The following is a 14,583-nucleotide window of genomic DNA, read 5'->3' as shown; positions in this document are numbered from 1 at the left end:
TCTTGCTAACCGAATCCAAGAACACATCAAAACAATCATCCATCCTGACCAAGTAGGTTTCATCCCAGGGATGCAGGGATGGTTCAATATACGGAAATCCATCAACATAATCCAGTATATAAACAAACTCAAAGACAAAAACCACATGATCATCTCGTTAGATGCTGAGAAAGCATTTGACAAAATCCAACACCCATTCATGATAAAAGTCTTGGAAAGATCAGAAATTCAAGGCCCAAACCTAAACATGATAAAAGCAATCTACAGCAAACCAGTAGCCAACATCAAAGTAAATGGTGAGAAGCTGGAAGCAATCCCACTAAAATCAGGGACTAGACAAGGCTGTCCACTCTCGCCCTACCTGTTCAACATTGTACTTGAAGTCCTAGCCAGAGCAATTAGACAACAAAAGGAGATCAAGGGGATACAAATTGGAAAGGAAGAAGTCAAAATATCACTTTTTGCAGATGATATGACCCTAAAAATTCCACCAGGGAACTCCTAAGCCTGATAAACAGCTTCAATGAAGTAGTTGGATATAAAATTAACTCAAACAAGTCAATGGCCTTTCTGTACACAAAGGATAAACAGGCAGAGAAGGAAATTAGGGAAAGAACACCCTTCTCAATAGTCACAAATAATATAAAATATCTTGGCGTGACTCTAACTAAGGAAGTGAAAGATCTGTATGATAAGGACTTCAAGTCTCTGAAGAAAGAAATTAAAGAAGATCTCAGAAGATGGAAAGATCTCCCATGCTCATGGATTGGCAGGATCAACATTGTAAAAATGGCTATCTTGCCAAAAGCAATCTACAGATTCAATGCAATCCCCATCAAAATTCCAAATCAATTCTTCAACGAATTAGAAAGGGCAATCAGCAGATTCATCTGGTTTAAATTTTTGAGTGTCATCATTAAATTATGTATTTGTACTCTTTCTGATTTTTTTTAATGTAGGTGCGTAGAACTATAACTTTTCCTAATAGAAATGCTTTCAATGTGTCCCTGAATTTTGTTGTATTGTGTTTTTATTTTCATTTACCTTCAGGAAAATTTTATTTCTTTTTTGGTTTTTTTCTTTGACCTATTCATTATTCAGTAATAAGTTGTTTAATTTCCATGACTTTGTATATTTTACTAGAGGTTGTTTTTGCTGTCAGCTTAAGTTTTACTGTGATCAGATAGGATGCAAGTAGTAGTTTAAATCTTTTTGAATTTGTAAAGATTTGTTTTGTTTCTCTGGTATGGCCTATTTTTTATTAGATATTTTCTTTATTTACATTTCAAGTGTTATCCCCTTTCCTAGTTTCCTCTCTAAAAATCCCCTGTGTTGCTGAGTAGAATGTGTATTTTTCAGTGCTTGGGTGGAATATTCTGCAGATATCTGTTAAGTGAATTTGATGTATGATGTCAATTCTGGTATTTAGTTTTTGTTTAGATAACCTGTTGTACTGGCTAGTTTTGTGTCAACTTGACACAGCTGGGGTTATCACAGAGAAAGGAACTTCAGTTGGGGAAGTACCTCCATGAGATCCAGCTGTGGGATATTTTCTCAATTAGTGATCAAGGGGGAAAGGCCCCTTGTGGGTGGGACCATCCCTGGGCTGGCAGTCTTGGGTTCTATAAGAGAGCAGGCTGAGCAAGCCAGGGGAAGCAAGCCAGTAAAGAACATCCCTCCATGGCCTCTGCATCAGCTCCTGCTTTCTGGCCTGTTTGAGTTCCAGTCCTGACTTTCTTTGGTGATGAACAGCAATGTGGAAGAGTAAACTGAACAAACCCTTTCCTCCCCAAGTGCTTCTTGGTCATGATGTTTGTGCAGGAATAGAAACTCTAAGACACCTGTCTACTAAGGAAAGTGAGATACTGAAATCCCCTTTTGTTGGTGGATTGATGTTAATCTGTATCTTCAAATCCAATAGTGGAATTTTTAGAAAATTGGGATCCTCAGAGTGTGGAGCATATATGTTTTGGATACTAATATTTTCTTCATTAACTGTTCTCTTGACTGGGATGAAGAGTCTTTATTCTCTTCTGATTAGTTTTAGTTTGAAGTCCATCTTGTCAGATTCTGAGGACAGCAAAACCTGCTTGTTCTCTGGTCCCTTTTGGGCCAAGGGCTTTTGTCTATCCTTTTACTTGTGTTGTGTGTCTGTCCTTAAAACAAAGGTGCACTTCTTGTAAGCAACAGATTAATGGATTTTTGTTTCTCGATCCATTCAGTCAGTCTGTGTCTTTTGGTTAGAGAAATGCAGCCAATGATATCTGGGATGATTTGAATGAGAATGCCTTCCATTGCCTCATATATTTGAATGTTTAGTCACCAGGGAGTCCAACTGTTCAAGAATTTTTATGATATATGGCCTTGATAGAGTAGATGTGGTCTTGTTGAAGGAGGTGTGTCACTTGGAGTGGGCTAAGGGTTTCCAAAGCCAATATCATGCCCAGTCTTTTTTTCTGCCTGCTGCTGAAGACCACATTATAAAGCTCTCATATATTGTCCTACAGCCATGCCTGTCTCCTTCCTGCCATGATGAAGATGGATTGATTCCCTAAAACTGTAGGCAAGCTCCCAAATTACATCCTGGCTTTTATAAGAGTTGCCTTGGTTAATAGTGTCTTTTCACATCAATAGAACACTGACTAAAGCAATATTTAAAGTTATTTAAATTATGTTAGTTGCAGTCATTATGCTGTTTATTTTCTGAAGGCTTTGTGGTTTTCCTCTAGTTTCTCAGCTATATTCATTCCTCTCTTCAGCTGTAAATTATGCTTCCTATATTTTTTCAAGCTTTGGTTTGTTTGATACAAATTTTTTAGACTGTTTATGTCATGGACACTTCCTTCTCCTTCAATTACTAAGGATAGTTTGCTAGTTATATTAGTCTATACTGGCCACCATAGTCTATATTAGTCTATACTGGCCACCATAGTCTTTGGAGTTAGAATGCATTTGTCCAGGCTCTTCTGGCTTTCAATTTTTCAGTGAGAATTCAGCTGTTAATCTGATAAATTTTCTATCTTTTTATAGGCTATTTTATTTTCTTACATTGCAAATGTTATCCTCCTTCCCAGTTTCGCCTCAGCAAACCTCCTATCCCATCCCCCTACCCCCTGCTTCTATGAGGGAGCTCACCCACCCACCCATCCACTCCTGCCTCACTGTCTTTGCATTCCCCTATGTTGAGATGTTGGGACATTGAGTTTCAACAGGACCAAGGACTTCCCCTCCCATTGATGCCAGATAAGGCAATCCTCTGCTACATAAGCAGCTGGAACCATGGGTCCCTCCATGTGTAGTCTTTGATTGGTGATTTAGTCCCTGGGAGATCTGGGGGTCTGGTTGGTTGCTCTTTCTATGAGGTTGCAATCCCTTTCACCTTCTTCAGTCCTTCCCCTAACTTTTCCATTGTGGTCCCCGTGCTCAGTCTGATGGTTGTCTGCCAGCATCTACATCTGTACTGGTCAGGCTCTGCCTTGCATTTTTTCTCTTGCAGTTTTCAATACACTTTGTTATGTGTAGTTAGTGTTTTAACTGTGATATACTGTGGGGAATTTCTTTTCTGGTCTTGTCTATTTGATATCCTGTGTGTGTTTCTTATATTTGTAGGGTATATCTTTCCTTAGTTTATCGAAGTTTTCTTCTATGATCTTGTTGAATCTCTGGGTTAATACCATTAGCTTGGGGGGTGTTTCTCCCTCATCTATGCCTATAATTTAAAGATTTGGGTTTTTTCATGATATCCCATACTAGATATATATATATATATATACTTTCCTGTGTGGTTTTAAATTTTTTCATATTTCTTTCCTATTTGATCTAGAACCTCTACTTTATCTTCAAGTCCTGGTTTTCTATAGTCTGGTTGATTCTTTCTACTTATAAAGTTTTCCTTTGAGTTTTCTATCTTAATTAATGAGTTTTTCATTCCCATCTTCATTTCAGATTCTGTCCTCGGTGTTTTCTATCTCTTTATTAAATTTCATAAATAAAATTACATAGTCCTGGATTTTTATCAGTTTCTGCCAATTTTATGTTTGTGGTTTCTTGGGCATCACTCTAGCATTTTTTTTCTCCTTAAGAATTTTCTCCTTGATTTCATTCATATGTCTCTTTGTGTCTTCTTTAAACTCCCTGAATTCTTTGATAAAGTTTATGATTGTTCTTTTAAATTCTGTTTCCTAGAGTTCATCTATGTAATTCTCATTTGTAAACATTTCTACATGATTGGGAAGATTTGGAGAGAAAACACTGGCTTGATCTTTCATGTAGTTGGCACTCTTGCAATGAGATCTGGCATGTGGACTTCCTTTGCTAGTTATTATGTTGTATTATTTTTGCAGACAGAGTAGGTTGTAGAAAAAAATCTGTAGATGTGGGTTGGGCCTAGAGATTAGAAGTTCCTTGAGAAAGGACTGAGCTGGAATACAAGGTGTTATTCCAATTCTTGGAATACCAGGGGGTAGATCTGTGGGAAAATTCCATTTGACATTGGACAGCCATGTGATTTGGGTAATATGTAGGAAGGATTCTGGCCTAAGACTAGAGTTCCTTTGCCATGCATGCAAGGAAGGCAGGACTAGGCTGGTGCACTAGTTATGGGACCTAGGATGGTGATTTGTGGGAAAGGTGTGTATGGGGATATCAGGAATACTCACAAGGCTAAACCTTGGTAGAGAATGTGGGGAGTCTAGATACCAAGTGAGGTGATGGAGACCGCACAGAAGGTGCATGTGGGCAGAAGCCTAGAACTTGGATGCTGCATAGGCCAGTGACCAGACTAGGCTGGGGCATTTGGTACAAGACCCAGGCTAGATCTGGCAGGTTATAGGAATATAAGGATGATATATGTATGATGAGAGGTACTCACCATGTTAAACCCTGGAGAGGATGTGAAAATCTGGGTATTTTTAAAGTGTTGAAAATGGTTTGTTTGTTTTTTGTTTTGTTTTTTTTAATTTCTGTATTTTATTTATTTATTTTTAATTTTAATATTTTTATTACGTATTTTCCTCAATTACATTTCCAATGCTATCCCAAAAGTCCCCCATACCCTCCCCCCCACTTCCCTACCCATCCATTCCCATTTTTTTGGCCCTGGCATTACCCTGTACTGGGGCATATAAAGTTTGCGTGTCCAATGGGCCTCTCTTTCCAGTGATGGCCGACTAGGCCATCTTTTGATACATATGCAGCTAGAGTCAAGAGCTCCAGGGTACTGGTTAGTTCATAATGTTGTTCCACCTATAGGGTTGCAGATCCCTTTAGCTCCTTGGGTACTTTCTCTAGCTCCTCCATTGGGAGCCCTGTGATCCATCCAATAGCTGACTATGAACATCCACTTCTGTGTTTGCTAGGTCCCAGCATAGTCTCACAAGAGACAGCTATATCTGGGTCCTTTCAGCAAAATCTTGCTAGTGTATGCAATGGTGTCAGCATTTGGAAGCTGATTATGGGATGGATCCCTGGATATGGCAGTCTCTAGATGGTCCATCCTTTCATCACAGCTCCAAACTTTGTCTCTGTAACTTCTTCCATGGGTGTTTTGTTCCCAATTCTAAGAAGGGGCACAGTGTCCACACTTTGATCTTCATTCTTCTTGAGTTTCATGCGTTTAGCAAATTGTATCTTCTATCTTGGGTATCCTAAGTTTTGGGCTAATAGCCACTTATCAGTGAGTACATATTGTGTGAGTTCCTTTGTGATTGTGTTACCTCACTCAGGATGATGCCCTCCAGAAGTATGTTTTTTCTTACAAAGTAGGCACTTAAAAATACTTCTCAAGGTTTTTGTAAAAATAACCTTGTATTTATTTTCAGGGGGGAGGGATACATGAATGCAACAGTGCATGAGTAGAAGTGAGCAAACAACTTTCCAGTGTTCTTCCCCGCTCCCACCATGTGGGATCTGAGGATCAAGCTCAGGTCATCAGATTTGGTTGTAATCACGTTTATGTCTCCCAGCCTTCATTTAAAGCATCTAATAACTGAAATAAGCCCAATGTCCACCAATGAGAGAATTTTTTTATTTACAGTGATGTATTCCTACAATGGCACGCTATTTAATAAAGTGAATTTTAATTATTATAATCCATAACACTAATGAGTTTCAAAAACATTAAAATCAGAGAAAAAGGACAAATTCAACAGAGTGCAACCATAGTGCTAGTGTTTATATGAACACAGCATGACTCAATTAATACATGATGATAGAAATTGGAGCAGCAGCTTATGTTGGGTGGGGAGGAAGCTGTGCGCATGAAAGGACACAAGAGAAGCTTCCATGTCTTCCAATGGATGTCAAGGAAACTGTGTGTAAATTTATCAAAAAAATCATCTAACCATTGAGAATTATTCATTATGAATGAAACTCCAGCACCCATCTTAGGACACGAGGTAAACACAAAAATGAAAAGCCTTGGTGACAGACAAATTCTATAGAGAATTTTTCAACCCTGAATTATTTACATCTGCACTTTTCTCTTATTTCTGATTTGTTCTGATTCTGTTCTTTGCAACCAAAACCTAATCTAAATGACATTTAAATCTCTATAGCTAGGCACTCATAATAATTAATTACTACTTTATTAATATTATAGAGTTGCTTTGAAGATTCCAAGAAGTAATAGATATGAAAAGGCTTTGAGATGTGCAAAAGCTATTTACTCAAACAGATTGTGCATCAACCACTCCAACAACAAATTGAAATAAGGATGAGGGGCATCTCCAAGCAGTTTGTAAAGTTGATATCTTTTCATTGCAGGATTCTATTAACATCACTGTAATAGCTATAGCTCAACTAAGGTAACTTCTAAGAAAATTCCTCCTTGGTTCCTGGTATCCTCATACTGACCCAATCCCCTCCAAATGATGAATAATATTGTCATCACCTTGATGTCTTTAATCATTGTGTAGCTCAGTTCCTGTTGTGTGTGACTTATCATGAAAGGTTACCTGAAAAGAACACAGATGTGGAGAGTGAAGGACAGGCTGCTCATTCAATCTGGTCAGCCCAGGGAATACATGTGTAGAATCAGGGAAGGAGTCCTGGGACTTCCTCCAAAATTTGCAAGCAGACAATATAAAACAAATACTTTTGCTATTGGATTACAAGATCCCTTCACATACAATAGCATGGTAACATCAGAAGGAAAATGAATAAAGCTAAGGTCACAGAGCTGATAGGTAGCTGGGTAGGGTTCCTTTTGTGAACTGGGATTCCCAGGGAAAAGCCACACATGTTTAAGATTCTAAAAAAACTTACTGATTAGAATTTTACAATTATGGAAGTTTAATATCCATGCCAAATTATCATGGATTAGCTTTAGAGTCATTACAGCTATCCATTGTCCACTTCTTACCTAATCTAATGTGACTAATTATTAGATTGTGACTATTGCACAAATCTTTGGGGTATGTAATAACCACAATCTTCACCAACCCAAAAACTAAGAATGTTATCATATGCCATTTGAATCCAAGAACAGAGATTCCCCCAACACTGTCCCATAACCTATCAGCCTGATATTCTTACCAATGTATTTTATAATGCCTTGATCTATTATCTTTATTTTCTATGAACCTGTTCCCACAATGAAACATGGTGTTTGGTGTAAGCTGAATCTATAGTCCCACACTTTACTCATATCAGCACAAGAATAAACTGTTTCATTTCTTTCAGTGTGAGAACTTTTATGTCCACACATTAGAGGAGTTCTATTCCTAAATCATACACATTATAGATCACTAAAAAAGAGATGTAAAATAGACCAATTTGAACATACTTCAAAATACTGATGCCTATGACATGATGGAATTCAAATAAAACAAAAACCATGAGGACGCAGATTTTAATCTGTCCCTTCACTGATGATTAAAGTCAGATTCGAGTTCTAGTCAGAGTAGTCATGCCGTTGATTGTCTCATGCTTTTAATTTTATTCCAGACTTGAGCTCACTTTTTTGCCCCACAACTTCCTCACAGCATTTTTCACCTCTGCGTTTCTGAGTGTGTAGATGATGGGGTTCAGCATGGGGGTGATGACCGTGTAGAACACAGCCACAAGCTTGTCTTCAGTGTAGGTAGAGGCAGGTCTCAAGTACAGAAAGATGGCAGGTCCAAAGAACAAGACAACCACCATGATATGAGAGGCACAGGTAGATAAAGCCTTGCGTCTCCCCTCTGCAGAATGGTTCCTCAAGTTATACAGGATAACAATGTAAGAGGACACCAAGAAAAGAAAGGAAAATACAGAAAATAATCCACTGTTAACAAACATAATAACCCCCACCACAAAAGTGTCAGTGCAGGCCAACTTGAATAAGGGATGGAGGTCACAGAAGTAGTGGTCAATCACATTGGGACCACAGAAAGGCAAAGGGAGAGTGATGAAAATCTGAATTATAGAATGAAAAAATCCCCCCACCCAAGAACCAGCCACCAGGCGGTGACATTTGGGCCTACTCATGATAGTTGTGTAGTAAAGAGGTTTGCAGATGGCCACATAGCGGTCATAAGCCATCACTGTAAGCAAGAGAATCTCAGTGACCCCAAAGAAGTGGAAGAAGAAAATCTGAGCTAGGCAGCCCTTTGGAGAGATGGTTTTAATCTTGTTAAGTAAATCAGTGATGAACTTAGGGACAACAGTAGAGGAGTAGAGGATCTCCACCAAGGACAAGTAATTGAGGAAGAAATACATGGGGGAATACAGACTCTTACTGATGTTGATTGTCACAACAATGAGGCCATTGCCCAACACTGTGGCCAGGTACACGGGAAGAAACAGCACAAAGCACACCTTCTGCACCTCTGGATCCTGGAAAAGACCAGTGATGATCAACTCAGTCACATTTACAAATGCCATGAGTTCAGTTCAAGTGTACTGGATACCAGCAGTCAAGGGACCTGAAATAAAACAAGCAATAATCGTGACACTATTCACATTGTTTATTTTAGGAAGAATATTGCTGTGTGGCAAAAACAAGAGGAATAACCTCAAAAGAGAAAGAGAAGTCAGACATTCATGGAAGCTAAAAGAAATGGACTAAAAAGGCTAACGCTTTTAAAAAAAAAACTCTAAAATATTGGACAGCAAATTACAGTGAAATTCAAGGGCACAACAAGCATTATGTTTACATTCAGTATGACATCTGCTACGAAATAAGAATTGTAATTTGGTACAAGGCTTTAGAATCACCAGGAATATTCAGTCACCTAAGAAATCAAGTTGCTGAATAGGGAGATAACACAGAATCACCTTTCCCGTATCACTCAGAAGCACAGAGAAAAGACATGGGCAGAGTTAGGAATGCAGATGATGGGACTATGTTGTGATTTCACAGAAGACCTAGGGGCAGGTAAGACCTAGAAACTGTTCTGATGATCCATCCCATTACCCTCCAGGCTGCCTGGCTTTGCAGCTTTGATGTCAGTGTTTCATTGGCATACCTATCCAGCCAGCCCCACTGCATTAATTTGACCTACAACAGATCCCTAGCGTGCCCTTTCCTCCCATCCTTGCTGTCATCTCCTCACACTCAGAAGACTGATACCTAAATTACCAAAGTCTTTAAGTCTCCAGCTGCCCAGCCCCATCCTTCCTGTAACAGATATCAGAAAATTGCTTTACCACACCCTTCGTTCCTCAGATTACTCTGCTACCTAGGAATAACCAGGGCAGGGCACACCTGAGTCTCTCTCACTACAGTTTAATGACCTGCTATTTAGGAATAACCAGGGAAACTCTGAATTCCTATAACTGGCTTTCAATGGCTTTAAAATCTGAGCCACTTCAACCATTCTTTTTCTTACCCAGCAAACATCAACTCAAGTATTTTGAAGTCAGAGTCCTGTCCACCTCCACAACCTCCTGTTCACTGGCACCAGAAACACCCCTGTTTCTTCTAGCCTTATGCATCTTCTAAGACCAAAAGCAGTCCTGTTGGTTCAGTGAGTTTGCATAAATTACACAATCCCACATAGATCTTCTCCTCTCTAAGCACTGGGGAAATGCTTCAACCATTTCCCTGATGTAAAAATCTAGCCACACTTCTCTACTAAAAAGTACCAACTGTTCCTACTGCCCTAATCATGAGTTTTGATATCTTCAGAGAAAATGTAAGAGTCTTCTTAAACTAACTGTAAACTCTTTGTACCCTTCTTATCATCCCCATACTGAACACTAAAAAGCTTTATTCTAACATAAAGTGGCCTTACCTCTTTCTTCAGTATATCTTCCTTCCTAACTTATACAATGACCTGCACTGCTGTAAGAATGAATCTCCCTGACTTTCTGTTCTAATAGTACCCCATCATGTTTCTTTCAGCAAAATTAATAGAATCTTTCATTATTTAGGCTTCTTCTTTATATGTCTTATTAAAAACTACATTGTTTACTATTAAAATCATGATAAATTATTTTGTAATTGTTTGCATCTCGAGTTAATAGAAAAGAATATCACTTCAAAGCTACCTAACATATCAAACATTTATAACTACTCTATATGCATTAATATATTCAGCATATACAACAAACCTGTGAATTTGGTGTGATTACTGGCAGAGAAGTAAATAAGTTGTCTTAAGTTTACACAGCACCAAAGCCAAGATTTGAAAACTGGCAATCAGAGTGCAGCACCTGTGTTCTGTAACTACCACACTATGCCTAAGAAGAATAGGGCACATGTGTAGCACAAAAGTAAATTGAAATACAATTTATCAACTATTAGAAGCAAGGGAAACATTAATTTGACAATATAAACATGTACCTCTCATTTGATTGTCTGTTGATCTACTCCTGTTCTATTACAAAAATAAAGGTAAATTTACTAGAACCAGTCTGAGATATTCAGAGATGAGGAAAATCATGTAAGGACCCATGTTTCTAAGCTTCATCAACAAGAGGAGAATACACAGTAGCTCTCCTCTTTGAAAAACAACTTTTATCTATCTATTATCTCAGCCTTTCATGTATTTCTTCTCTCTAACCCCCACTTCTTTGTCCCTACTCTTTTACATAGCTATTAATAAATACATCCTCTCCATCCACAATGGTGCCTTACCTAGAAATACAGATGACAAAGTGACCAAGATATGGAAGCATAAATCAGCAAATGAGCATGTGGAATTTATATCAAGTAGTCTCTTAAAATTTGCATTACAACAAGAGACATCATGCCTGAAAAAAATGTAAAGCAGAGCCTTGTGTAGCAATTGTGTCTAACCACTACACACACACGCACACACAGACACATAGACACACACACACACACACACACACACACCACACACACAGAGTTTAACAAATTTAACAGATGAACTCTGAATCTAGGAACAAATTACAAGTTCAACATCATGTGGCTGCTAAGAAACTTTGGTCTTTGCTTATTGGCACATCACCCACCTTTAAGTCAGAAGAGCTGCTCTGCCTTGGAGCAAGGAGTTGAATAAGATGGAACTGAAAGACACCCAAGATGCACCTAACATGAACTTCATAATACAGCTGAGATGTGGATGATCACTGTATTCTTCCCTCTTAAATCCTAGTTCTGAGCAAATAAGATCACTTTACTAAGAGCCCCTCACAGCATATGTCTCACCATGACACAGTGTACCTAATCCAGATCAATATCAGCTAACTCTTCTAAGGGTGATTCTGAAAGAATTCAAAGACATATTTTACTTCCTATTCACAGATGAAGTGACAGAAGCTGAGAGAGGTTAGTTAGCTTTTCAAGCCCGTGCTCTAGTTACTTCCAGTTACTAACTTAAAAATTGATGCTCCTATGAAACATCTACCTGCTTCCTGAAGGAACTGAGTAGTGATACAACTGTGACTCAAAGATCAAGGACAAATCACCAGCGGTCTTGGGAGCTTTATAAAACAAGATAGATAACACCGAAGACAAATGACAAAGAAAATACAGGGGAGGGGTAAATCAATGATAATATATGGATTTAAGAAATAAGAACCACAAATTTAAAAAAACTGAAAATTTAAAATCCTATTGTATTGTGGGAATCCTACCTCCTCATTCAGACTCCAAGAGTTGTGAATAAGTGCCCAAAACCTTGAACTATTTAAAATAAATTATGCTACACACTGTAGTCAAGAGACCAACTTCCCCATAGAATTCCTGTTCTCTAGAGTAAAACTTTGCCAATGGAATATGATGTAAGAACAGGATAAAGCTGATTCAATTAATTCCATGCATAGGCATAAGATTTTAGTAATGTTGTGAAAATATAATGAAAGAAACAACTTTAAAGGATGTCTCCCACACACATTTCCCCTGGAAATAAATAGCAGACTATGAATGGCATAGCCCAAAGGCAATAACTCCGGGTAAGCAGTTAATGAAGTATGCACTACAGTCATGCAAGGTCCCCTCATCACTTCTTACTCTCCAGTTTCTACTTCTATTTAAAATGAAAGCCTTGGCTTTTCAGATGCTGCTATCACCTGTCACTGCTTGCTACAGCCACAAGTCAATCTCACCATGATCATTGACACTGTGGCTGACAGCAAGCATCTGGGCCACATCTCCTTCAAGCTGTTTGCAAATGAAGTTCCAAAAACAGCACTTTTATGCTCCAATAATCTTGGTTCTCCAATCTCATAGGTTTTGGCCAGTATTGTGCTTTTATTTTCACTCAATTCTAACAAACACACACACACACACACACATATATATACAGCCCTTAATGACTCATTATAGTCTTTAAACAAATGACAATACACTTTAAGGCCTAAGTAAAACCATAATGAGTGAACCCCAAGTTAAGTAGACAGAAAATAGATTTGGTTCTTTGAAAGGATAAACAAGATCAGAGAACCCTTAGACAAAATAACAAAAGAAAAATAAAAGGACCAATATTTTTTAATATATCAACTGATAACATCCAAGCCCAGATAGATTCACTGAATCTGCTGAATTCTGACAGACCTCTGAAGAACTATCACCAGTACTTCCCAAACTATTTTGTAAAAGATAAGGGAAAGAAATGGTACCAAGCTCTCTCTAAGAAGCCAGTATTATCCTTATATCAAAGTCATATAATATACAACAGCAACAACAAAATAAGCTAGAGTTCAATCTCCTGATGAACATAGATACAATATTGCTTAACAAAATTACCAAAGAACAAATTCAATACTACCCTTCATATTTTACAGGATAGTTTGAGAAGTACTGGTGTTAATTCATCTTCAAAGACCTGTCAGAATTCAATAATGAATTTTTCTGGGCCAGAACATTTCTCAGTTAATAGACTAAAAACAATATTGATTCAATCCTTATTTGTATACTATATGAAAGATGGAGAAAAATGAGAAATGGAAAAGGTAATTTTTACAAACTAGAAGCCTAGATGTCTGTGTAAAAACACAATAATAGCCAGAGCAACATGTCCCCACTATAGTCCAGCAGGAGAGATCAGGGGGATTAAATGGGGAGTAAGAAGGAAGACAGAGAAAAGAATAGAATTTGAGGGGGGACAACTAACACAAAGGGCACTTGAGGGCCCTTACTGCAATACCTACTACAGTACAAGCTTCTTAAAATATGTACATATATAAAAGAAATTTAAATGGAATTACCAAATAACTGGTGAAACAAAGCCCCAGCTGGATAGCTCTCACCATCAAATCAAACTTTCATTGCTAAGAATGGGCTACATCTAATTGTTGGCCAAAAGGACTCCATGAATACTTCCAAACAATTCAGGCTATTGCCACAGCTATTGGTTGCTCTCTGCAATGATGGTCCTATTGCTGAAAATAACCTTTCCATATCTCATTGAACACAGAAAAGTAGTTGAGCTGATGCCTAACTAGAGCCTTCATCCTTACTGACTACTATTGACAGTACTAAAAGTACTCTTTATACTACCAGGGGAGAAAGATAAAAAAAAGCCGACCCACAAACCCTTTGGTCTACAGTGGTGACGGCATGCCTGCATATTATGCTGGTACAATAGTGGCACAAAAGTTGTGGGAGTAACCAACCACCATTTTACTGGATTTAATATCCACTTTATGAGATGTGACCCATGCCTGACACTGCCCTGTTGGATAAGAACTTAAGACTAGATAGGCCATGGACCTAGGGGAAAATCAGATACTATTGTTCTTCTAAAGGAATTAGTTATCCTGATGAAATTCTACTATAGCCATAAACCAGTGTCTTGCTCAGCCATCAGCAGAGATGCTTTCTCCTGAAGTAGATGGGAACAAATACTGAGGTCCACACATGAATAATGTGCAGTGACCCTGGAACAGTCAATCCTAAATCAGATGTCTTCATCAACCCCTCCCAATCAGTGCTCAGGGAGCTATGCAGAAAAGGAGGTGAAAAGATTGTGAGAGCCAGAAGGGTTGCATGGCACCAAGAAAGCATCTGAGCAGCATGCACAAGGGATTGCACAGGGCTAAGCCGATTGGGTTCTATGATTAAGAGAGAAAAGTAGACATAAACTCCCATTCCAAACAAGGAAGCTATCTCCAAATGACAACCGTTTACAAAGGAAAAAATTTTCAATCAGGTTTCACTGGGTATATAAACCACACTGAAAGGGCAGGACATCA

At 38.4% G+C, this 14,583-nt stretch overlaps 1 protein-coding gene across 1 annotated transcript; it reads right to left on the bottom strand.

Moving 5' to 3' along the window:
• Positions 1–7,935: 7,935 nt before the first annotated feature.
• Positions 7,936–8,862, bottom strand: LOC110289517 (olfactory receptor 4B1-like). The gene has a single exon (XM_021155758.2). The coding sequence runs from the start codon at positions 8,860–8,862 to the stop codon at positions 7,936–7,938; it is 927 nt and encodes a 308-aa protein (XP_021011417.1).
• Positions 8,863–14,583: the final 5,721 nt, after the last annotated feature.

The sequence above is a fragment of the Mus caroli genome, unplaced genomic scaffold (genome assembly GCF_978045245.1).
Source record: "Mus caroli unplaced genomic scaffold, Mus_caroli_1 scaffold_2, whole genome shotgun sequence".
Lineage (NCBI taxonomy): Eukaryota > Metazoa > Chordata > Mammalia > Rodentia > Muridae > Mus > Mus caroli.
Note: the sequence above shows the minus strand (reverse complement) of the source record. Positions and strands in the feature narration are given on the sequence as shown.

Excerpts from the sequence above, each read along its gene's own strand:
- LOC110289517 (XM_021155758.2), bottom strand. The coding sequence starts at position 8,862 with ATGGCATTTGTAAATGTGACTGAGTTGATCATCACTGGTCTTTTCCAG.